This window comes from Cetorhinus maximus, chromosome 4, assembly GCF_964194155.1.
Source record: "Cetorhinus maximus chromosome 4, sCetMax3.hap1.1, whole genome shotgun sequence".
Classification (NCBI taxonomy): domain Eukaryota; kingdom Metazoa; phylum Chordata; class Chondrichthyes; order Lamniformes; family Cetorhinidae; genus Cetorhinus; species Cetorhinus maximus.
In genome coordinates, this window is record NC_135882.1 from 3,592,000 (window position 1) to 3,617,863 (window position 25,864).

The 25,864-nt window shown below is 41.7% G+C and overlaps 1 protein-coding gene across 2 annotated transcripts in view; it reads left to right on the top strand.

The window, feature by feature from the left end:
• The window catches only part of emc2 (ER membrane protein complex subunit 2), a 101,588-nt gene that overhangs the window by 46,935 nt on the left and 28,789 nt on the right, over window positions 1–25,864 (top strand). For both annotated transcript variants that reach the window (XM_078539828.1, XM_078539829.1), the window contains exons 6-10: window positions 9,583–9,668; window positions 9,812–9,871; window positions 15,667–15,748; window positions 17,314–17,424; window positions 18,250–18,354. In XM_078539828.1, coding sequence (XP_078395954.1) covers window positions 9,583–9,668; window positions 9,812–9,871; window positions 15,667–15,748; window positions 17,314–17,424; window positions 18,250–18,354 — 444 coding nt within the window. The remainder of the gene's footprint in view (window positions 1–9,582; window positions 9,669–9,811; window positions 9,872–15,666; window positions 15,749–17,313; window positions 17,425–18,249; window positions 18,355–25,864) is intronic.

The window sequence follows — 25,864 nt, forward strand, 5'->3', positions numbered from 1 at the left end:
GCAGTGCGATTGTATTATTGTCTTGCTTCAGACTGAGCAACTTGAGTGCTGCCATCAATCTGATCTGTTGTGTTGTCAGGAGGGGCTTCAGTCAGAATGCTCGAGTGTTTCTTGGGCTCATTTTGACTTGTTTCTGCAAACCTGAGGTTGGACTTATCTTTGCTAAATAGCTATTTAACAGTGTTTTAACACAAATTATGTGCTGCTTCACATGACTGAAATGCACCCTTGTGTGAAAAAATACTCCTTTGAAAGTGCCACAAATTAACTATGTTTCAGTCAAAACAGGATGAGTTTGCAATAGATGGATAAATGCTTTCAAATGCAGTAATTATGTTCTCCTTTCAGGGGGGAAGACACACTTTCCCTTCCTTGCCTAATTAAACATCTTTCATTTGCACTGTTTTGCTTTGAGCCCATGGATTTCTGAGTGCTGCCATAACTGCTCCTCATTTAACCTGCTACAAAGCCTGCTTCAGATGCATGGCAAGGGATTGCCTTGGACTAGTTTACATTTAAAATTTGCCATCCAGGAACTGGCTGAATTGGTGTTTCTTTAATTCATTTACAGGATGCTGGCATTACTGGCAAGCCCAGCATTTATTACCCGTCTCCCGTTGCTCTTGAGAAGCTGGTGGCAAGCTGCTGCCTTGAGAACCAGAGTAGATTGCTGGAACATTTGAGAGAGTCCATTGTAATGGCTCTGGCATGCAGACCAGACTGGGTAAGGATGGCAGATTTCCTTCCCTAGAAGACACTAGTGAACTAAATGGCTTTTTACAACAATCTAGTAGTTACATGGTCATCATTACTGATACTAGCTTTTCATGCCAGATTTAATAAATTCACTAAATTTCCCAGATGTAGTAGGATTTGAACTCTCGTCCCCAGATTATTAGTTCAGTCCTCTGAAATACTTGTCTGGTAACTGAAAACAACTTGCTGTGCACTGGGCTTTGAACATGGGATTTTCTAATCAGAAGTTCAACATTCGGCTGCTCCTGAACTGTAGGCTAACAATTATTCATAGAGAAGGGAGGTGCATTGTCCATCATATGTGAGAAGAAACTTTTAATATTTCCTCACAGGGGATACTGATAGTTGTAGCTTTCTTTTATTCAACTTTGGTGCAAGTGGAATTCAGATCTAGCATACTGCTTAATGGGTGTTCCATTGTCAACCCCTGACACCTAAAATCAGTCGGCTCTTGGGTTTCATTGGACTCACTCAGGTGAGGTGACAGATGGAGACTCCTCTGTTTTTCCATTGGCCTCACCATCCTACTGCTACCCAACCCCGCCAGCCCCCTAACCACACCCCACTGCCAAACAAGCAGTCACTGTGAACTGAAACACAGGAAGTTAGTATGGCCCAGGGATAGTGCTAACTTTCTGAGGTGAGGCCGAACCAAGATTATTCCCTGGTCCAGATCTGTCATCAGCGGCTTTTCAACAAGCAGCCTCTACCTAAGTTATACCTGGATTATGTTCCATCCCACAAAATAGTATATCAGTGGGAGGTCTGCTGACACTGCTAACAATTGCCAGGATTCCCACAACCTGTGGCTGGCATTGAGTGAAGCTCACTCATTACTGCAATCCACAGTGTGTTGTACTAGGTTGTACTCTATACCATGGATGTAATGCTTGTCAATATGTTGTAACCAAAGGACAAATTGTAGCACAAGAAAGAACAGAAATATTCCAGTTTATTTACACCCTACCGAGGACTAGAACATACATCATTTTGCCTGCACTGTTACCATTTTTGTAATCTGACTGATTGTGATGAGAAAGAGAAAAACATTCATTAGTGAAGTAGCACATCATGAATAAAAATTTTTCTTGCAGCTCAAGAACAGTGAATTTATGAGGAAGCGTGTTGCTATGAGGCCAAGGAGCAGGCTGACTGTAATGTCTCCATAGTTTCCTTCCTAAAGTTAATTCTCAAAAGTTTCTTTAGGATGCATTTATGCTGCCAATTTTTAAATTGATCCAAATCAATTTTGGATGTGCAGCAATGCCAAACTGGCAATGTAGCTCTGAGTACTGGCGAGTGCACTTGGAAACCCTGGTTCCACAACTCTTGGGGGGTGAGGATGGGGGTGGGGGGAATTTGCATTTATAGAATTGGATGGAAGTCCAGCCTGAAAGTCTATGCCGTTGGGAGAAACGGTCCAGCTTTGAAAGTGAATGGAGATCAGTGGTAGGTAAAGGGATCTATTGATTCAACTATAGTTGTTAAGGATTATCAAATTCTGAAGCTGTCTGTCGCTGGCATTCATGGAGAGACTTGCTGATTTTTCAGATGGGAAATATGGTTGTGGGACAGACACAAAAAGGAAGCAAGTGAAAGTAACCCGAGTACGGAGAGCATCGATCCAGAAAATAGCTCCAAATTTCACCAAAAATGTTGGACAAGAGGACATAAGTTTAATTGCATCAAAATTGCAACATGGAAACTAGTCATATTGGTGTTTATCCTCTACATGATTAATAGTTCTGATACCATATGTCTGGCCTGTTCCCATATCCCTTAATCCCCCCTTCCTACAACCACCTGTCTAACCAATTCTCATATGTCTCTGCACCAGTAGTGTATTGCACAATTCAAATTAGAACAAGGCACATAGGGGACTGGTGTGGCAAAACCCTTCACACAAAGTGATCCGCACATAGACTGGAATGGTGAGTGGGAACGTTGGAGATAAATATTGTCTGGAAAGTATAATAATTCTCATAATGCTTTTGGAATTATTGTAAAATAGAGTATTATGTCTGTGTGTGTGAGAGATTTAATTGGCAGCTGGTCTGAAGGCTTTGATGTAAACATGGGGGAAGTTTAGAATGTAAGGTCAAAGGGACATTTGCGTTTTTAAATAAGCCAGACTAGATTGTTTTCAAAGGAGGGGTGAAATGTGGCACCTAGCCAGGTGAAGTAAGAAACAGTGTGTTTATTTTGCCAAAGGTTACGGTAAAACTTAGTGCTAGTGAGAGATTTTATTATCAGGAAGATAAAGTCCAAAGACATTGTGAAACAATGGGAATTTGTATACAAAGGGGAAAATATGTGTAAAGGAGTGAATGCTGTGTGTAAGGGTAGGCATTTTAAGACCTTACAAGTGTGAACAGCCTTCAGCATCTATGCCTCAAGCTGCTGCTTTCAAAGAACTGAAGTTAAGAAAACTCACTTTGAATCCGACTCGTTCAGGGTATCATGTTTCTTTGCCTGGGTCTTGTAAAATCTGTGTGTCTTACTGTTGCCTTAACGAAAGTGTAACTGGGAGTTAGATTGATTAGGGGCTTAGAAGTTATAGTAGTAATTTGTAGGTCTATGTATGTGTTTAAAATCATTTCTCTTATTAATAAATGTTTAATCTAGATTTGTAAAACCTGTAAGACTTGGTAGTCTTATTACTACTGAATTTAAGGTATGCATCTCAAAGTGTATACAAACTACAAAACAAGTTGTGGCAGTTGTTTCAAGTTTCCCTTTGGGATTTGAATAACTCAGTATTTACCATTGGCTGTGCCATAACAATATCCTGGTGCTCTTTAAGAAACAATTGGATGTCATGGATCGAGAGCCACAAGAGGGGAAGTATAGGATCTTTATGGACAGTAGGAGCTAAAATATCCAAACGGTCTTCCTCATCTGAATTTGGAAAAGGCTAGATTTGGAAAGCTTAAAAAAAATAGAATTACTGAAAAAGAGTGAATTGAAAGCACTGCCCATCCATATATATAGATCTCTTTAATTTAAGAAAAAGTAAAGGCGACTTCAGAGTTTTGACTATAGGGGATTAATTCTGAAGGCAGATATTTTATGGCCTTCCAAAATAATTGTTAGGAAAAAGTGTGTATCATGTTGAAACTATCTCACACGTACTATTGAACAATATTAGTTTTTATAAAAGGGTTTGGTTATGAGAACAAATTAACAAATACTCTGATACTTGGTGGTACTTTCTTTCTTCATTCCCACTATAATTTTCTTGTGACGCATATCCGGTACATTTTAAACAAATGTCTGATACTGTTTTTGCAGCCCTTACTCGTGTACGTTTTCTTTTGCCCTCTCCCTGCGGTGTCATTACTTAGCTGCTCATTCTTGCCTGAATCCTTGGACAAATTATCACCATGTTTCCATTAACATTAGGGACTATGGAACAACTATCTGCGATGTTCGGAAGTACTTTTGAACCTAAACAATTTGTGGTTATTGCATAATAATAATATTGATTAATATGCATATATACAAAATTGGTGGATATGCCTGTGGTTAGTGTGCCCTTGTTGCTCAGCACACTTTGTTCATGCTCCATTGTTTAAAAAAAAATTCTCCTGGCTCACTATGATCAGTGCGTTGGGAGAGTGGATGAGAATAAGAGTGGAATATAAGCTTGCATTTCCTGCCAATCACATTACACTTCTTAACATATTATTGTGACATTTATTCTAATCCAAATTTCGTCCAGCTAAATGGCTCCCACACAAATGTCTTCAATATTTTTAATAAAGGAAAGTAAAGAAGCTCTTTATACTCTACAAAAACTCTTGACACCAACATAAACTCCTTAACTCGTGAGTCTGTATTCTTGTAGCCTTTGACTTATAAAATGCTTGTTTGTTTAAAAAAAACAAAGCAAGCTCAATATTTTCGTCAAAATCTTTGACTTGTGGTGGTGTGAAGAGCAATTAAACTCACTTGACCTCACTTGGAACAGTTACCTCGCCAAATAAGTATGTTTGAGCCTAAGGTGCAGTTAATTAGACTGCACAGCATAAAACAGCCTCAGCTTCAACTTAACAGCAGATTTTTTGGTTGATTTTTTTTTTAAAATGCAATTTATGTTTGTTAAAGCAGCCAGGTGTTAATTTACTGTTCCTCCCACTTCTCCAGTCAGTCTGCTCAAAGTCAAGCATGAACTCTTAATTTCCTCCTTTGGGTAGAGGGTTAGCTTCTACAGTCAACAGTTATATACATCATGTGTGTGATGAAACTTTAATGAATTTCAGGTTTCAAAATTCATAAAATAACATGGAACATCATAAATCAACAAGCAGCAAGCAGCAATGAAAACTGCCAATGACAAGGTACAGAAAAAAAATGAATCAGCTGTTGGCAACGGCTACAAATTTCCTGCATAAGGAGAAGCCAGTCAAATCCTTCCGGATAGTTTCTCGAGAATGCCATCTTGCTAATATTTTATAACATGAAGGTGTGAAAAAATTTTAGAAATTTGAAATATTTAATATTTTCTGTTGAAGGTGCTTGGCCCTTGAGTTTCACATATCCTGACCCATCACTATGAGAAAAAAAATACCTACAAGCGAGATGGTTGCAATTTCCATTGTGTACTTGGGTGGTGGTCTTTCTCGCTGGCCATTCGTGCAACATGCCAGGACTTGCTGTTTGTAAGTCCTGCCCCTTTCACTAGAGTATTAGAAAACTAGGGGCAGTATTTTCTGCCTGTCAGGGGGGTTGTCTGAGTGCGTTAGCAGGCGGGTTCCCGATCGGCGCCCCCGGTTGGGGGCGTGCCGCCATTTTATGTGGGCAGGCCAGTTAAGGCCCGCCCAGTGTGACGTCCGCTCTGAAGCGCTGTGCGCTCCCTGTGTGCGCCAGGCAGGGATTCCCTGAGCAGGTCTGTGCACTCCTTCGTGCATACGCGAAAGAACCCACAGGTCACCCTGAGGCAAAGTGCTGCTTCAGGGAGATCGCTTCAACTTTAAAAACTGTGCTGAACGAAGAAGAAAAAAATTATTGACATGCCCCCTCATGTGGCACTGTCACATGAGCTGGGACATGTCAATTACTTGAATGTTAAAACTTAATAAACATTTTTAAAACCCTCATGAAACCTCATCCCACTAATGGATGAGGTTTCATGTTTTTTCGGAAACCCGCTGTAAGGTTGGGCCGCCCGCCCTGACAACGACCTCAATTAGGTAATTAACAGGCCTTAAAAGGCCTTTGACAGTTTGGCGGGCGCGCAGCCCAAACTAAAAATCTAAATGACGCGGAGTGACGTCGGGACGCACGCCCAACGCCTCCCCACGTCAATTTACGCGTCGGCGAGCGGGTCCTGCCCCCGCACACCGACTGGGAAATTCTGCCCTAGGTTTCCTGAACCAATTTTAGAAGCAGCCTTTTTTTTTGTATAAAACCTCAGATCTGCCATGATCTTATTGAATGGCAGAGCAGGCTCGAGGAGCCAAATGGCCGCCGACTCCTATTTCGTACGTTTGTACACAATTCAGTCCTGGCTCTTCAAACAGATTGAGCAGCGGGCCTTCACTGTATTCACCCTAAGGTGCTCACAGAAATGGTGGGTAACCCTCTTGAGTAACTTGCTAATTTATTTAAAAGCTTACGATTGTTCCAACAGGCTTGAAAGAGGCCCCTTTAGTACTAATATTTGAAAAGAGCACAAAGTCAGAAGCAGGAAACTATAGCCCCATTAGTTTGAATTTGATTATGGGCAAGTTCCTTACAGGGATCATTGGAAATGCGTTCTGCGGCCAGCTTGAAAGAGAGGGCCATTAGGGGATCTTGGTGTGGGAATCAGGGGAAGGACTTTCACGTTTTCAGGCAGCACTTTTCACAGAGAGCCATTGGCCTTTGGGCTGGCTTGCACAGTGAGGGTACCTTCATAAGGGAGCTCCCAGTGTGGCAAACATCTCTACAGAAGGCAGCCAGATCACTGAGAGCTGCCACCTGTTACTATTGGTTCCTGAATCTCGATCCTTTTTTTGGGGATAGGGTTTGGTGGGGGAGGGGGTAGTCAATGTAAGCTGCACCATGTCAGGACTGGACAGGATGAGTAAATCAGGTGTTTTCTTTGCCACCCTGTTCTTCTCAAGGACAATTGGAGATGGGCAATAAAAACCAGCTTTGCCAGTGACGCCCGCACACAAAGAGTGAATTTTTAAAAAGTAGTTGAGAAAATCAGAATAACTGATTAATACTTGTGGGGCCGATGGTTGCCTATTCAAAGAAATGCGCCTTTTTGTTGAAGACCTTATAATTACTGAGAATTTTTTCTCAGCCTTACAATTGGATAATGGACCATGCTTATATAAAAATCAATCCGTTTTTTGAGCCGAGCTTAGAAATGTTGCGACCAGGGTTGTAGCTATCTGTATGGATGTAATTAATTTAAAGCACAATCCTTTCAATGTGTTGGAACAAGTGTATTTAAAGTGTGAAAGAGCCCCCTAACTGCAACATTACAAATCAGTCTTAACATAAAAATTCCATGAGCTAAATAGGAAGGGCTTTTGAACAGTTTATTCCTGTTATTATGGAGCCATTTTAGATAACTTGTGTCTGAACTTTCTAAGCTTGTCATCCTCTTATCACAATCAGATTTCAGGGTGGTTGCTGCATTTCCTGTATCTCACTCACAGGGCAGCCATTCCCCATGTTGTAGTTTGAGTTGCCACTTACTTAGAGGTGAAAACGTTTGTGTAGGTTTTACATAGACAAACCAAACCAAACAGATTTTTTAAGCGCAGTTCAGAACACTTGTGGCCAAGGAAACAGCTGTTTGTGTGGATGTAACACACTTGGAACATAAACTGGGATGGAAGGGATTGTGCCTGTTTAATGGAAGGATGGTACACAAATGAGGTAATTCAGGTTATATCTGTCTAAGTCTGAACTCCTGTGAGGACAAAGAAAGTGTAAGCTTGATTTGCTGAGGTCTTGAGCTCAATGCTCACTAAGAGAAGATATAGCAGTAGCAACATATTAAGAATGCTTAATGAAACCTACAAATCTTTTTCTCATACAACAGCTTTATTACATAAGTCATTTAAATGCCACGACAGACAATCCTTGCTCCTTCTGTGATATATTTTACAATAGAGCTTGGGAGAATCCTGAGATAATTTTAAACACACAAAGGTGCCATGATGGCCATTGTTGGAGAGAAAGCAAGCATGCAGTTGACCTTATAAATGTCAGTTGTGTGGGAAAGGATTAGCAGTTTAAGTAAGCTTTATTAGTTCTTTTCTTCAAATATAACCTAAAAATGCAAAGTTACGGTACTGTAGATTCAGGTTAGTCTCAAAAGGGGAAGGAAAGCCCTCAGGTTTAGGCGAGGCTGGAGTACTTTTTGCACAAAATATTTATACAGAAATATAATACTTTAAACAAGCAGAGCGTCCTGGAATGGATTGGATTTCAGACTTCCGGCCCGGGAGACATTCCAGAGGTGTGGGACCCCCAGGAACTCCTTTGTTAGTTGGGGAACTTGCATTCAATCAATGGGTTGGCCCAACAGGGAGACACAGCATCGTAGAGGTTGACGCAAAAAATAAAATTGGCATTTTTACAAAGATGTTATTACTTGGAAATGTTACTGAATATAATACAGTATACATTTCCTCTTTTTTCCAACTCCAAGTTTTGCTCAGTCTAGTTGATCAAGAAGAGGATTCATTTCTCCAAACTTACGCTGCTCCATATGATGCTGCCTCACCTTGAGGTCTAGTTTCATGGGTGCTGCTTCACTGTAGGGCCTCGTCGGGTACTGCCTCACCCTAGGGCCTAAAGCCGTGGGTGCTGCTTCACCCCAGGGTCTCGTTCTTTGGGTGATGCTTCACCCTAAGGTCTAACACCATGCGTGTTGCTTCACCCTAGGGTCTTGTTCCATGGGTGCTGCCCCACCCTAGGGTCTTGTTCAGTGTATTCTGGCAGGTTTGTGATTCCTTGACCAAATGACATTCTTGTGTGAGCCTGGGTGGTGAGTTTCCAAAGACAATTTAACTGTGGAGGGTATCGGAGTCCCCATTATGTCCACACACATGCATTGTTAATGATCAACAGCTACCCCACCCCCACCCCTCCACAGGCACCCAAACCCCTTGTGCTGCTACACTGCCACTCCATCTGAAATTAGCTAACACATTACTAACCAGGAGTTGAACCCCAGACCTTCAGCTCTGTGTAGCTTAGTGCTGCATTGGGTAAATGCTTTCCCTTATTGGATACCAGTGGGTCTGCAAAAGATAACTTTTAAACATTGTTGTAAGTTTTGTATGTGTTCATTTTGAGTTACCACACTATTTCTGACCCTGCCTTCAGTGAAAATGCGTGTTTGTACATATGTGAAATAGTTTGCTATTTACCGCTGTTTTCCATGTCAAGTAAAGCATGGTAAAAGCAAATCCATCCAAGCTGCTGTCAGCAAGATTGTTCAACTGACAAGGAGATAACACAGTGGGGTGCTTTAATCCTTCATTACAATTTATCCCCAAGATACAAATCCGATGAATGACATAAACATTTGATGGGTACAGATTTGAGGATCCTGCTGTTGTGCCCTTAAGGAAAGCAGTAAAATCATTTATCAAAATGAAATGATGCATGTACTGTTAGCACCAGAAGCAAAGTGCAGTGTGATTGTACAGGCAGGTTTTCAAATTCACAAGGGGATGTTGATAAACTCCAGTCATGCAATCACTCTGCAATGGAATTTTCTGGCATTGAGATAATAATTTGCACAGTCAAATTACCTTCTTTACAAACACTTGAGGAATTATGAGACCATAATCCTCCATTAATGTCAATCCACAGGCAGCACGGAAGCGTAAGATTGCCATTCTCAAAGCCCTCGGGAAAACCACTGAAGCCATCAGGGAACTGAATGAGTATCTGGAACAGTGAGTGTTTTACAAGGGGATTGAGCTATGCCCTGTGATAAACCATTTTTAATTAAAAGGGAATTTGCATTCTAATTCAACTGCTCCCCCCTCACCCTTCCCCCATGCATTTATTTAAAAAGTACCTGTTCTCTTATCTACAGGTTTGTTGGAGACCAAGAGGCTTGGCACGAACTAGCAGAGCTTTATATCAATGAGCATGAGTAAGTATGTTATCTGTCTGAAATATGCTATGTTTCTTTTACAAGTTACTGCTCTTCATTTTGCCACGAGAGTAGGCAACATGATCCACTGAGGTTCCAAGAGGATCACAATGGTTCACAAAATGCCAAGGTCTCCTGGGGCAAGATTGAACATTGCTGCTGTTTGTTTCATGGAATCAGACTTTAATAGGATTTAACTGTAAGCCCCCCTCACTTGCAGGAGAAGAAAGCACTTCCATATCCTCGCTGGTGGCTGTGTTGCTAGGAGAATAGGCTGTGGCGTGAGGGTGATGGAAAAATCATTTGGTTTCTGTCACATCTATGCCATATTATTGTTAAGGGATGAGAATTAGGAGTTCAGACTGTGCAGTCTGTTGTCAGGGTGAAAAAGCAGCTGGTCCAGGAATCTCGGTCACAGCACAAAAACTGTTTATTGGATATTTATGGTTTTGTTAGCTGCATTTGTTGTGGCAGGTGGAAAGAGGAAATCCCAATGTGAGAGGATTAGTTTCGAGCTTAATAAGTCTTTTAATATCACAGCATTTTCCACCCCTTTCTATAAAGCCCTTGTCACTTTTGTCACAATTTTTTTTCTCTCCAGACTAGATTATATCACCTCGCTCCCTCCCTTCCCGTAATATTGCCAAGAAACAAATTGTGCCAACCACAAATTCCCAGTAGAGGATGGTGGGTTAGCAACTAGGCTAAGTGTCGTCAGCATCTGTTTGGGAAAAGAAAAAGCAAAAGAGAAGAAGATTGTTCCCAAATTGCAGAAGTCGGAATAGTTGGTCACGGTTTATCATATCCCCAAATGCTGGCCTTTTAACAGTTTTCTCTAATCACTGTGTATGACCTACCTTATCACAAGTGCCATGCATTTGCAAACAGCTTCTTGTAGAACATGAATGTAATTCTTTGTCAAGTTGCTCAGCAAAACAGTTGCACGAAGGAGAAGAAAATTGGAAACAAGAATATTCATGTCCTATAGTGCATCCAGCAAACTCTAACCCTGCTATAACAGGATGTTTACCAGTGATGCGTGTTGAATGCTCAGTATCTCTTGTACACTGCAATATAGTGCAGTGCATTCCAACCAATGTGCTCAGCCTCATTGCATTATTGGAAGTGAATTTTAACACTTGGTGAAGATGGAACCCCCGGACCATTAAAATCTCTCAGACCAGCTAAATGAGTTTTTAGCTGCTGTATCCCATTGGCTTCTGGTCACGTTTTAAGACAGCAATGGGAATGTTGGAGAATCTCTTCCCCCTTGGATGATGTGGAGATGAAGAGCGGACATTGGGTCCGGTTATTGCTGTTTGGCCAGCTCTGCCACGTGACTGCTCCTGGGCTTTCTTTTCACCGTCGTCACCAATGCATTAATGACACAGCTGCGTTAACTGTCCTGGCACGTTTCCAGACTGGCGTGCCGTCTGCCTTTGCCGGGAGTGAATAACTTTACCCAATGGCAAAACAGAAGTAGGCATTGCACCTCTTTGGGTCAGCTGCTGCGTGATTGATGTCACGTAGCGCCTCAAAGGATTTTGTTACATAGTGGTTAAAGCCTTCTCACCAAAATGAACTGATGAATGGGAACAACATTCTTGGACTTCACAAACTTCAATTTAAGTATGTGCAAAATCTTATGTTTGTGCAGCTGATGGCAATTTTGATTCCCATTATTTGAAACCAGATCTGAATTTCAGTGTAAATTAACTTTCAAGACCATAACGCAGCCCAAACGTTGCTAGGTTTCTGTGAGACCGTGCCAACAACCCTTACATTTTGATCAATCTTCAAGAGCAAGAGGTGTAAATGTAGCCAAGCCACTTCGTTACAAAACCCAAAAGGAGCAGTTAAAGTAGTTCTGGAGGCTTGAACCCTTAGAATGATGGAAGTGGGACGTGTGGGGCATGAGAAAGATCCAGCTCTGGGGTATATCTGGTAACGGTTTCATTGTAGTATGAAACTGAAGTGAAGAGCATGTAGTCATTTATTAGCCATATTTGGATAAATGGCTAAAGTAATATTATTAATATTTTTGGGTGTGAAAAATGGTACTGGAATCTTTAATTTAGTGCTTGGTATTGAGTCCATTCTTCTTGGTGGAAATGTTTCGACAGCGGTGGTTTTATCTGAAAAAACTGTCTCAACAGATGATTCCCTGTTTGCAATTAGTGCTAGTGTTAACCTTATTTTGGCCTCACAAGCAGAACTTTCACAAGGGATTACTTGTAGGTCAGTGCTCTGTTGGATTTGGTCTCCTTGGAGAGAACGTAATATGTAGGATTTGGAAGAGAAATTAATGCAGCAATTTGTCAAGCTATAATTTGAGTAAGAGCTTATAGCATTGGCTTTCTGCTTAAAGAAAAACCCCTCCACCACCCCCACCCCCAAAAAGATACGGTGGAATAGAAAATGGTGTCATTTAATTGGTAGGTATTGCACAGCTGAAAAAAGGATGCCTATTGCTCACACGATGTTGAAGGTATTTTATATTTATTTGCATTTTATATATGAAAAAGGCAAATCAATCCAGATGAAACTGTGTTTAGTCATGTACAGGTCAAATGTATTCTGCTTATATAAAAGTCCCTAAATGACCTTGGTGTAGGGTTATTCATCAGCTTTTGATTGAGTGACTTAACTCCAAGCAATGACTTGCTCAAAGACCTGCGATAAAGCCAATGATCTGCTTAAACATATTTAAACAGGAAAAAGTTACCAGAAAACCTAAAGCTTGAAATTATAAACACAGTTTTCACATCAGATGGGACACGGGATTGTGATTAACTCATCCCCTGTACGATTTGTCTTCCTAAATAAGTTATTCAGGGTTTGATTGCGGATTGGATGCTGGAAGTTGCAACAGCCTCATATGATTCAAGGTACCTCTGCAGCAATGGACTCTATAATTTGCTGCGCTGATTGACATCCTCCTCAACCCTAACCAAGGGCACCTGAGACCGGAACTTTCGATAACAGCTGAGCACTGAATTTTCCAATTTCTGATCCCGATCCCCCCCCCCACCCCCCCTCCAGATTGGAACCAAGCAGTAAAAAGAATAACTGTGGCGTAGAAGACAGTGGAGCAGCTTGTAACTGGGAGTTAGTAATTAAGATCCGACATTACAGAGAGTTGGCTCTCCCAGAGTGTCATCATTCAGTCATTAGACTCTGTAGCAGGGGGAGACTGCAGAACGCAAAGTAATGGGAAATATCCACAACATGTTCCAGACCCCAGAGAAATGAACAAAAACTTCTACATTTGTGTCTGGCATGCCAAGTTTTGCAAGGTTATGACCAGCCCACTGTTGAAAGGACATTAAATCCATAGAGAGTGTAGATTCAACAGGATGATGCCAGGGTTGGAAAACTGTTTTGAAGAGAGACACAGGCGATAGGAGTAGGCCATTCAGATCCTCGACCTGTTCTGCCATTCAGTGAGATCATAGCTTATATGTATTTTAACTCCATTTAGCTGTCTTGGCTCCATTTCCTTTTATACTCTTGTCTAACAAAAATCTACTGATCTCCAATTTAAAACTATTAATTGAAATAGCTTTTTGTGGGAGAGTTCCACACTCCTACCATCTTTTATGTGAAGGAGTGTTTCCTATCTTTTCTCCTGAATGGATTGGCTCTAATTTTAAGGTTATATTTCCATGTCCTAGACTCCCCCACCAGTGGATAACGTTTCTCCCTATCCACCCTATCAATTCGTTTTGAAATCCTGAAAACCTCAATTAAATCACCCCTTAACCTTCCAAACTCCAGGGAATACAAACCTAGTTTATGTAAACCTTATGTATGATGCCTAGAATGTGAGAAACTGGGACTATTTCCACCAGAGCAGAGAAAGCAAAGAGTTTTAATAGAGTTTTTTTTAAATTATGGTGAGTTTAATTAGATTGAGTAGGGAAATGCTATTTTCCCTGGCCAAGGCCATGTCAGTGACATTGGGTCATCAATTTAAAATTGCCATTCAGTGAGGAAGGAGGTTAAGATAAACATCTCTCTTTAATAGTTGTTGGAGCTTTGTCACAGAGAGCATTTGAGGCAGCGGTTGCATCATGTTCCTTCAAAGGCACCTTCTCGAGGGCAATTAGGATTGGCATCAAATGCTGGCTTAGCCAGTGATACTCATATGCCATGAATGAATAAAAAAGTGCTCTGTTCCCCCAGCACAGTCTTGGTGGAGGGGGGAATCCCCCCACTCCAGTCCTGCAATTTGTTGCTGGTTGACCTTCTCTCCCAGCCCCACACATAGTTGAAATTTTTCCATTCACCCTGTCCCCCTTTTGAAAAATTACGATGGGCACATTGACTATTTTAATAAACTCTGCTTTAATTGCAATATATTCAAGGGGTAAGTGCATAATTTTCAGACAGGTCAGTGAGGTTGTGAGTACAAAGCTAAATCTAATTAGAAGCTACTAAACATTTCAGAGTAATAGAAGAAATCATGAGGGATAATTATATTGAACGCAAAAGTAAACTGAGGATTACAAGCCAATATTCCAAAAGTTTTCTTTAAAAAATGTATGAAGATCAAACAATGCTAGTAATTAGGGGCTTGATTTTAAACGTAAATTGTGAAATTATATTTAATTTTCTGTCCGTGCTAACTCACTAGTTGATGATTAAGCATTTTTTCTTCATCTTCTGTGGTGTGCTTTGTGCATTGTTTCCCACTCCTGCAGTTTCGTGTTTGCAATGTGAACACAATCGGTTTATTTCCGTCATTCCATGCAGCAGTGACACAAAATGTTCCAGGCAATTTGGTTGGTCAGTGGCGTGATGACAAGACTAGCCAGTAAATTGGCTTCCAACATTTTGATGACTAGCTTTTTCCAAAATTAAACTTAACACCGCAGACTATGGCCCTGTGAAGGGCACTGGCCACGTTAAAATCTGAGGCAGGTAGCAAGCTAGGTGTCTCAAAGGCTCAAGGACTGGCATCGATCGCCTGCTGTTACCAGGAGCACCACAGTTTTGTTGAGACGCAGTTGTTAAGACTGTCTCCGTCTCTGTAAAGTGGCTGCCATAAGTCACAGCAGCCAGCAAGAACAGAAACAAGAGGAGGCTATTCAGCTGCTCAAGCCTGCTCTGTCATTCAGCAAGGCCATGGCTGATCTGTACTTCAGTTTCATTAACCCACCTTTGCTCCATGTCCTTTGATAGTCTTACCCATCAAAAATTTATTGACCTCTCAGTCAACTATTCAAAGGAACAGAAAATGCTTAAAGTAGTTTTTGACCTGGTGCACTGCAAGTAATATGCCTCAGGCAGAATATCCCCAACATCTCCCTTTCATACTTAAATGAAGGGCAGAATACTATTCGGAGGAAGTGCCAAGTTAATGATCAATGAGTGTTGTGACAGGTCAGAGATGCATGCTGTTAATCGTTCCGCTAACAATGAATATAGCACCCAGTTTTCTTTAAGACTTGCAGCATAACCAGTTTTTCCAATGTATTGTAGCACGAACCTAGATTTTGTTGTTTAGTATTGTATGACACAAGACATAGAATCATAGAATAGTGCAGCACAAAGGAGGCCATTCAGCCTGTCAAGTCTGTAGCAGAAGATATGCATCAACTGACTTGAATTTATATAGCGCAATTCACAACTTCAGGACATCTGTAACTGTAATATGCTTGACACAATGAATTTCTGAACTTCAATTGCTTTAGCAGTGGGAATATCCAGATCATAAAAATGACTAGGACAAACTAGTTGTTATGTGAACTAGATTTTAAAACACAACTCTTCTCTTTGTCTCCTTTACACAGTTATGGAAAAGCAGCATTTTGCTTAGAGGAACTCATGATGACTAACCCTCACAATCACCTGTACTGTCAACACTATGCAGAGGTAGGTGCGAGAGGAGCATTCTCATGGGATATCATGGGATTAATCTGATCATGTTCTGCTTGATACATAACAACCTTGACCTGGGTCTGAAGGGGATATGTGTCAGCTGTGGCTCAGTGAGTAGCAGTCGTGTCTCTGAGAGTTGAAAGTTCAAGTCCCACACAGGAGACTGGAACATGTAATCCAGGTTAACAATCGAGAGTAGTCGGAGGTGCCATCTTTCAAATGAGATGTTAGACCGAGGCCCCGCCTGTGCTCTAGGATGGGCATAAAAGAACTCTCAGCCGCTGTTTTGAAGAAGAGCAGGGGAATTCTCCCCAGTGTCCTGGCCAATATTTATCTCTTAACCAACATCACAAAAACAGATCATTATCACACTGCTGTTTATGGGACCTTGCTGTGTGCAAATTTGCTGCTGTGTTTCCTACATTACAACATTGCAATTGACTGTAAAGTGCTTTGGGGCATCCTGAGGTCATGAAAGCTGCTTTAGAAGCATAAGTATTTTTTCCAATAGAAAGAAAGATTGGCTTGCATTTATGTAGTGCTTTTCATCACCTCAGGACATCCGTTAACATTTTGCAGCCAGGTAAGTAGTTTTGAAGTCACTTGTTGTAAGGTAGGAAATTTGACGGCCAATTTGCAAACAGCAAACTCCCACAAACAGCAGTGTGGCAATATCTAGATAGCCTGTTTGTGGAACCTTCCTATACACAAATTGCCTGCCATGCTTGAGATAACGTGGTTTACAGGTGACACGAAACTCGGAAATGTAGTAAACAATGGGGAGGATAGTAACAAACTTCAGGTAGACATATAAAAAGAAAATGTTGGAAATACTCGAGGCCTGGACACATCTGCGGAGAGAGAAATGGAGTTAACATTTCAAGTCAACGATCTTTCTTCAGTTGGAAAAATGTTAGAGATGTAATTGATTGGTGTTCAGTCTTTTTGTGTGGTTATATGGAAATATGCAGTATATGTTGCGCTTCTGTGAAGCTGTAATTATGCTGCATTATTTGGTTGAAGTAAGTGGCCAACCCATGATACACCAGACACGGAAACGCTAAGACTGGATACGGAAGGATGAAAAATATTCAGCTCCTAGCAGTGACTCGACTTTTGATTAGATGGTCACTATTAAATCCAATAAGGAATTCAGGAGAAACTTCCTTAGTCATGAGAGTGGTGAGAATATGGAACTCACTACCGTGTGGAATAGTTAGAGGAAGCTAGCTAAACATATAAGAGAAAAAGTGATAGAAGTTTTTGTGATGAGATGAAGTAGGGTGAAAGGAAAGGTGTGCATAGCATTAACACTGGCAAAGACCAGTTGGGCCGAATGACCTGTTTCTGTGCCGTAAAATCTATGTAACCACAACACCAAAACCATCCTAAAGTTGCTCTAACTGGTTCGCAAGTAGGCGCTTCAGATTTTACAAGACAATTTGAATGGTTAATCAGAAACTGTATGCTTCTAATCCAAGAGCTTTGTGCATGGCTTCACACGGCATTGAAATCCAGCTTTACACTTTATTATTCTTGTACGTTTCTGTGTCTTACAGGTGAAATACACCCAAGGCGGACTGGAAAGCCTGGAAATCTCTCGGAAGTATTTTTCCCAGGCACTGAAACTAAACAACAGAAACATGCGTGCTTTGTTTGGGCTTTACATGGTAAGCTGGAACATGTTGAGGGATCTTTCCCCAGTGACATTATATAGTAATTCAGTGGAGAAGTTAGATCACCTTTCATTCATAACCATTGTAACCATGACTAGAGTGTGATGGAAGGATACAGCAGAGTAGGAACTATTCGACCCATTGTGTCTCCGCTTGAAAGAGCGAACCAATTAGTCCCACTCATTCCCCATAGCCCTGCATTTATTTTTCTCAGCTAATTACCTAGTTCCTTTTTGAAAGTTATTATTGAATATGCTTCCACTGCCCTTTCAGGCAGCACATTCCAGATCACAATAACTCTGTGTAAAAAAAACTTGCTCCTTTTGCCCTCAATCTGTGCCCTCTGGTTACCAATCCTCCTAACACAGAACACAGTTTCTTCCTGTCTACTCTATCATTTTGAACAGCTCTATTAAATCTCCCCTTAACCTTCTCTGCTTTTAAGGGAGAACAATTCCAACTTCTCCAGTCTCTTGATATGCGTTGAAGAGTTGGAAGAAGCAGCCTGTCAGAATTTGCTGCCTTTATTTCACCTCTATGATGTACGCTTTCTTTGCACTAAATGCTGTTCGAACATTCTGAAGTGTGTTTCCTCTCAGTGCTTTTTGGTGCAATAGATTGTTCGTACTGGTAGTTTGCATCATTTCTGTTTTGCCAGTGGATGCTCTGGATGTTCAAGGACAAAATCCATGCAATTTCTTACCTTGTGCTAAGGCGTACTCTGGTGTGGTAAAAGTGGGAAATGTTACTTTGCACAGTTAGCACCCAATGTGGGAAGTTAAGTTGAAATGATTTATTTCTTCCCCCTTTCCTTTGCAGTCTGCAAGTCATATTGCGTCAAGCTCTAAAGCTAATGCTAAAATGAAAAAGGACAATTTGAGGTATGCTACATGGGCAGCTACACAGATCAACAAAGCTTATCAGGTGAGTAAGAAAATAATGCTACATGTTAATTTCACCAGGTTTGCCCCCAGTCCCATTTTGGTTGAACTTAGTTGGGATGATGTTAGAACCATATCTTAAGGAACTATATTTTCTTTTAAAAGTTGGAAGGACATTGCATTATTTGGACACTTGGGAACTCACCTGAGTTTTTTTAAAAAAGGGTCATAAGTTTACCTTGGACTGTGAGCAAGCATGCCTTTTCCAAGAAACCACATGACCTCAGCTAAATGACCAGCATGGCAATTGTGGAAGAGAGCTATTTGTTTATTTGAACTACAGTCATTTTAATTGATGGGGAAAAAAACTGCTTTAAAGGCAAATGCCCTAGTGATTTACTGAAAATCGCCTGACAGAGATGAAGTATGTTTTGAACTTTTTTTTTAAAACTCAGTTGGGCATAAACCGAGAAGGGGAAAGCTGCCCAGCTTGCGCTTTCCTGGCCTTGCCTGAAATACAGTGTGGTTATCAGTATCCAGCTAGGAATCGTCATCTCGGTGGAACTTGCCTGTATTTGGAAACCTGAGAGGCTGAGACGAGAAAAATTGATCTGGCTCTATTCTCTTCCGCGCTGAAGCTCCATTGGTGAGCATCTCCAGACATCTACTGGGACTAGCGGTCTGTCTTCACATGAGGGAGCTCCAGATCAACAGTGCCAATACCCTGCAAATTTTATTCTTTTTATAAAGCTTTTTCTTCAAGCACCCATCTCTGCAGAAACCCTATTTTACTGTGCTGTGTTTGTGTGCGTGTTGTGTATGTGCTGGGGAATTTTAAAAGGGATGGATAGTTACACTTGTGGATTACAAATTGTGTGTTAAACAGTGCTTGCAACTTGTTTTAAAAAAAAGTTTTGTTTCACAAATCAATCATTCTATCAATCATCAATCTTACCGGACCTGCGTGAGAAGGTCAGCGGCGGCAGGAGATAAAAACCCGGCAGCAGAGAGCCCCTTCAACCTGTTTCTACCTGTCAGAGCCAAAGTGTGGCGTCACAGGAAAACAGGTAGGTAATTGGTGGGTATCTTTTTGTGTCTCTTTTGATTGGCCAAGTGGTTTAAATCAGGAGACGTTATTAGAGCTGTAGAGTACAGTTAAGAAATTCATTTTTAAAATATTTAATATTCAAATTAATTAATTAAATAGAATTGAGATGGCTAGGCAGGCGATGTGTTGCAGCTGCAGTATGTGGGAGCTGGTGTACGTTGGTGTGATCCACGGTGACGACATCTGCAGCAAGCATTGGCTGCTCGGGGAACTTCGGCTCAGAGTTGATGAGCTGGAGTCTGAGCTGCGGACACTGCGACACATCAGGGAGAGGGAAGAGTTACCTGGACACTGTGTTTCAGGAGACAATCACACCCCTTAGATTAATTACATCAAATTTGGTCCATGGTCAGGGACAGGAGGGTGTGACTGCGAGTGAGGCAGGTATCGGGTTCTAGAATTTAGCTTTGGAGGAGCCTCAGCCGGTGCCCTTGTCCAATAGGTTCAAGGTTCTTGCTCATGGTGTGGACAAGAGCACAGACTGCAGGGAGGATGAGCGAACTGACCACAGCACCGTGGTACAGAGAGCCATTCAAGTGGGGGGAGAAAAGAGAAATGTAGTAGTAATAGGAGATAGCATAGTTAGGGGAACAGATACTGTTATCTGCAGCAAAAGCAGAGAGTCCCGAAGGCAGTGTTACCTACATGGTGCCAAGGTTAAGAACATGTCGCCTGGGCTGGAGAGGAACTTGGAGTGGGAGAGGAAGGATCCAGTTGTCATGGTCCATGTAGGTACCAACAACATAGGTAGGACTAGGAAAGAGGTTCTGCTGAGGAACTATGAGCAGCTCGGGGCTAAATTAAAAAGCAGAACCACAAAGGAAATAATCTCCGGATTACTGCCTGAGCCACATGCAAATTGGCATAGGGTCAATAAAATTAGAGAGGTAAACGCGTGGCTGAAAGATTGGTGTAGGAGAAACAGGTTCGGATTCATGGGGCACTGGCACCCAAACTGGGGAAGGACAGGCTTCATTTGAACAATGCTGGGAACAGTGTCCTGGTGAACCGTATAACTAGGGTTATAGATAGGACTTTAAACTAATTAGTGCGGGGGAGGGTTCAATAGAAGGGAAGTTTAAAAAAAAACAAGAGAGCAGAGGTGCAAGGTAGTGAAGTGGCGAACGGTAATCAAACTGTGACAGGAAGGGGCAGAAAATATAAGCAGAAGAGTGCAGCAGAGATTAGAACCAGAATGAGTAATAATGGTAAAAAGTCAAAGCTTAAGGCTCTTTATCTGAAAGCATGCAGCATTTGTAACAAGATAGATGAGTTGACGGCATAAATAGAAATATATGGACATGACTTGATAGCTGTTACAGAGACGTGGTTGCAGGGTGACCAAGACTGGGAACTCAATATTCAGGGGTATTCGACGTTCCGAAAAAATAGGCAAAGGGGAAAAGGAGGTGGGGTAGCTTTGTTAATAAAGGAAGGTATCAGCGCGGTGGTGAGTAGCGATATAGGTGCCATAGATCGTGATGTGGAATCAGTTTGGGTAGAAATAAGGAATAGCAAGGGGAAGAAGTCACGGGTGGGAGTTGTCTATAGGTCCCTGAAGAGTTGCCTCTCTGTAGGACAAAGTATAAATCAGGAAATAATGGAGGTGTGTAAAAGGGGTGCTACAATTATCATGGGTAATTTTAATCTGCATATCGACTGGACAAATCGGATTGGCAGGGGTAACATGGAATTTGTGGAGTGCATCAGGGATTGTTTCTTAGAGCAATACATTGCAGAACCTACCCGGGAACAGGTCATTTTAGATCTAGTAATGTGTAATGAGGTAGGATTAATAAGAGATCTCGTAGTTAAGGATCCTCTAGGGGTAGCGATCACAACATGGTAGAATTTCAAATTCAGTTTGAGGGCGAGCAACTCGGGTCTCAAACCAGTGACCTCAACTTAAATAGGGGCAATTACAGAGGTATGAAGAAAGAGTTGTCTAAAGCGGGCTGGGAAAATAGACTAAGCGGAAGGTCAGTGGATGGGTAGTGGCAGACATTCAAGCAGATATTTCATAACGCTCAGCAAAAATTTATCCCGGTCAAAAAGAAGGACTCGATGAGAAGGATGAACCGCCCGTGGTTAACAAAGGCGGTCAAGGAGAGTATCCAATCAGAAACTAAGGCATACAAAGTGACAAAAACTAGTGGTAGGCCAGAGGATTGGGAATTCTTTAGGAGCCAGCAGCAGAGACTAAAAAGCTAATAAAAAGGGAGAAAATTCATTATGAAAGTAAATTGGCAGGATGTATAAAAACAAACAGCAAGAGCTTCTACGGGTATATAAAAAGAAAAAGTAGCTAAAGTGAGCGTGGGACCCTTGGAGGATGCAACTGGAGAATTGATAACGGGGAACAGGGAAATGGCAGATAATTTAAATCAATATTTTGCATTGGTCTTCATGGTGGAGCACACGATAAACATCCCAAAGATATCAGATAAGCAAGGAGCTAATGGGAGGAAAGATCTTGTAACAGTCTCTATCACAAGGGACAAAGTATTTGACAAACTAATGGAACTAAAGGCAGACAAGTCACCAGGTCCTGATGGCCTGCATCCAAGGGTTTTAAAGGAAGCGCCTGCAGAGATAGTGGAGGCATTGGTCGAAATATTCCAGAATTCACTGGATTTCGGGAGGGACCCAGAGGATTGGAAAACCGCTAATGTGACGCCCGTGTTCAAGAAGGGAGGGAGACAAAAAGCAGGAAACTATAGGCCAATCAGCCTAACATCTGTCATTGGGAAAATGCTAGATTCCATTATTAAAGAAGAAATTGCAGGACATTTAGAAAAGCTTAACACAACCAAACAGAGCCAACGTGGTTTTGTGAAAGGGAAATCATGTTTGACAAATTTGCTAGAGTTCTTTGAGGATATAACAAGCAAAGTTGATAAAGGGGAACCAGCAGATGTAGTGTATTTGGATTTCCAGAAGGCATTCGATAAAATGCCACATAAAAGGTTATTGCACAAGATAGGAGCTCATGGTATTGGGGGTAATGTATTAGCATGGATTGAGGATTGGTTAACACAGAAGTCAGAGAGCCGGGTTTTTTCAGGTTGGAAAGACGTAACTAGTGGTGTGCCACAAGGACCAGTCCTTGAGCCTCAATTATTTACTATCTATATTAATGACTTGGAGGAGGGGGCAGAGTGTAATGTATCCAAATTTGCTGACGATACAAAAATAGGTGGGAGGACATGTTGTGATGAGGACATAAGGAATCTGCAAGGGGATATAGACAGGTTGAGTGAGTGGGCAAAAACTTGGCAGATGGAGTTTAATGTAGGAAAGTGTGAGGTCATGCACTTTGGTAGGAAGAATCAAAGGGCAGACTATTATTTAAATGGAGAGAGACTCCAAAAAGGTGCAGCACAGAGGGATCTGGGTGTTCTCGTGCATGAAACACGAAAAGTTAGCGTGCAGGCGCAGGAAATAATTAAGAAGGCAAATGGAATTTTGGCCTGTATTGCTAGGGGGTTGGAGTTTAAAAATAGGGAAGTCTTATTACAATTGTACAGGGTGTTGGTGAGGTCAGACCTGGAGCACTGTGTACAGTTTTGGTCCCCATATTTAAAGGATATACTGGCATTGGAGACAGTTCAAAAGAGATTCACTAGGATGATTCCTGGGACGGAGAGGTTGACTTATCAAGAACGGCTAAACAGGTTAGGCATTTATTCATTAGAATTTAAAAGAATGAAGGGTGATCTTATTGAAACGTACAAGATTCTGAGGGGGCTTGACAGGGTAGATGTTAAGAAGATGTTTCCATTAGTGGGGGAATCTTGAACTAGGGGAGATAGTTACAGAATAAGGGGACACTTATTTAAAACTGAGATGCGAAGGAATTTCTTCTCAGAGGGTAGTAAATGTTTGGAATTCTCTACCCCAGCGAGTTATCGAGGCTGGATCACAGAAAGTATTTAAAGAGGAGCTGGATAGATTTTTGAAATATCAGGGAGTTGAGGGTTATGTGGAGCTGGAATGAAAGAGGAGTTGAGGCCTGGGGCAGATCAGCCATAATCTTATTGAATGGCAGGGCAGGCTTGAGGGGCTGAATGGCCTACTACTACTCCTATTTCTGATGTTCTTATTCTAAGTTTATTGAAAGAAGCCCGGTTAAAGTCTCTTTTATTCTGGGTCTAACAGTAGCGAAGGTAAATAATTGGCAAGTTTGGTGAGTAAATTAAATGTTTACACTATTGCTGTGACCTGTGGAGTAGTGGGGCTAGATAAACTGCACACTCCTCCCATCCCGGTCGTAACAGTGATACCAAGCAATGACAGAAAGAGATCAAGAGCTTTGAACATGGCGGGCTATGCACAAGTGAGATGGTAAAAGGAGGTTGCCTTGAATGATGGGATGGGCTGGTGCACAGTTTGTATTCAGCATGTGGCATTGCATGTGAGAAATTTATTGGGAGATGTGTGAGGGCTTCTAGCACTGTAAAATCTGGGAATGGGGAATCAGGTCACTTGTACGTTCCCTAGCAGGCTGTGAATGTCTGGCTGTCCAGAGTGTGCAGAGTTGAGGCCTCTGCAATGAAACATGTAAGTACCAGCAGGTAAGCAGTGGTTTAGTATTTCAGTTTCATAACTTGCATGGTAAGGTCTGAATCCACTCCCTCACAGTTAGCTGATCCAGTATGATAACCACTAGACTACTGTTCGCAAATATACTTGGAAGAAAGTTTACACTGATGTGTTGACATTAGGTGCTATGCATGGATTCTTGACTTGTAGAGTTAATCAGATGTGGTCTTTATCATTTTGCCTTTGGTCTGTTAGGATTATTACGGCTAGTGAGGTTACCAAAAAAAAAAACAGCCTGCAGGATTCTAATGAAACATAGACAGAAAATGCTGGAAATACTCAGTAGATCAGGCAGCATCTGTGGAGAGAAACAGAGTTAACATCTCACGTCAATGACCTTTCACCTCCATGGAAGCCACCGGATCTGCTGAGTTTTGCCTGCATTTTCTGCTTTTGTTTCAGATTTTCAGTGTCTGCAGTATTTTGCTTTTGTGTTAGATTCTTATGAGTTTAGCCTGTGCTACGTCCAGATCCTTAAATACAGCAACACAAACTAATATTGTTTCCTGAGAACAAACATATGGGAATCACACACACAAGATTCATGTAAAGTACTGTTTTGTGTGCATATGTGTGTTGGGAGAAGGTATTTTTACATGATATGTTATGATTACTGAGAGTTGCTCTCTTCCAAATAATTGTACATTTGGCAACCAGAATTGTTTTTAACTTCTAGAAGGTCTGATGAAAAGAAAAGTGTATTGTCTCCTGAAATTCCTCATGCGCAAAATGTTGGTGTGCTGTCTTTAGACTGTTCTGGCCAGTAGCAGCTTTCCATTTCTGTCCTCTCGGTGTACATGTGGCACCTGACATTAAGTAGGAGAGAGCTGACATGTCTAATACATCTTTGAACAGATGTTCAGCTCCAGTCCCCCTTGATCCAGCATAGTCACATTTGAGTTTATCTGAACAACTATATACTTTGTATTAAAAACATCCTTAGTGTAGTGGTTGTTTTTCACACTGGGTGGGATTTTACTGTCCTGCTGAAGTCAGTGGAGTTTAGAATGGCTCGCCGCATTTTATGGTCCTATTCCCGCCGGGAAAGCGTCATAAAATTCCAGCCACTGTTTAATTAATTTACGGGATTGGGTGTTTTTTTGAATCAATCCTTAATTGCCCTTCAAAAGGTGGTGGTGAGCCATCATCTTGAACTGCTGCAATTGTGTGGTGAAGGTATTCCCACAGTGCTGTTGGAAAGGGAGTTCCAGGACTTTGACCCAGCAACGATGAATGAAATGGTGACATATTTCCAAGTCAGGATGATGTGTGACTTGGAGGTGATGATGTATCCATACACCTGCTGCCCTTGCTCTTCTAGGTGGTAGCAGTCGGAAGTTTGGGAGTTGCTGTCAAAGGAACCTTTGTTGCACTGCATCTTGATAATACACACTGTAAATGCTACACCATTAGTGGCAGGAGTGAATGCTTAAAGTGGTAGATGGGTTGCCAATCAAGCAGGTTGCTTTGCCCTGGATGACGCTGTGCTGCTTTGGTGTTGTTGGAGCTGCACTTATCCAGACAAGTGGGGAATATCCCATCATACTCCTGATTTGTGGATTGTGGAAAGATTTTTGGGATTCAGGAGGTGAGTTACTTGCCACAGAATATCTATCCTCTGACCTGTTCTTTTAGCCACAGTAAGTATGTCACTGATGCAGTAAGGATTCAATGATGGTAAATGCTTTGAATATCATGAGGAGGTAGTTAGACCCTCTCTTGTTGGAGATGGTCATTACCTGGCACTTGTGCAGCATGAATGTATTTTGCCACTTTTCAGCCCAGAGGCAGAATCTTCGGCTCAGCGAGCGGGGGCGGGTGTGCTCCCTGACGTCACTGCGCG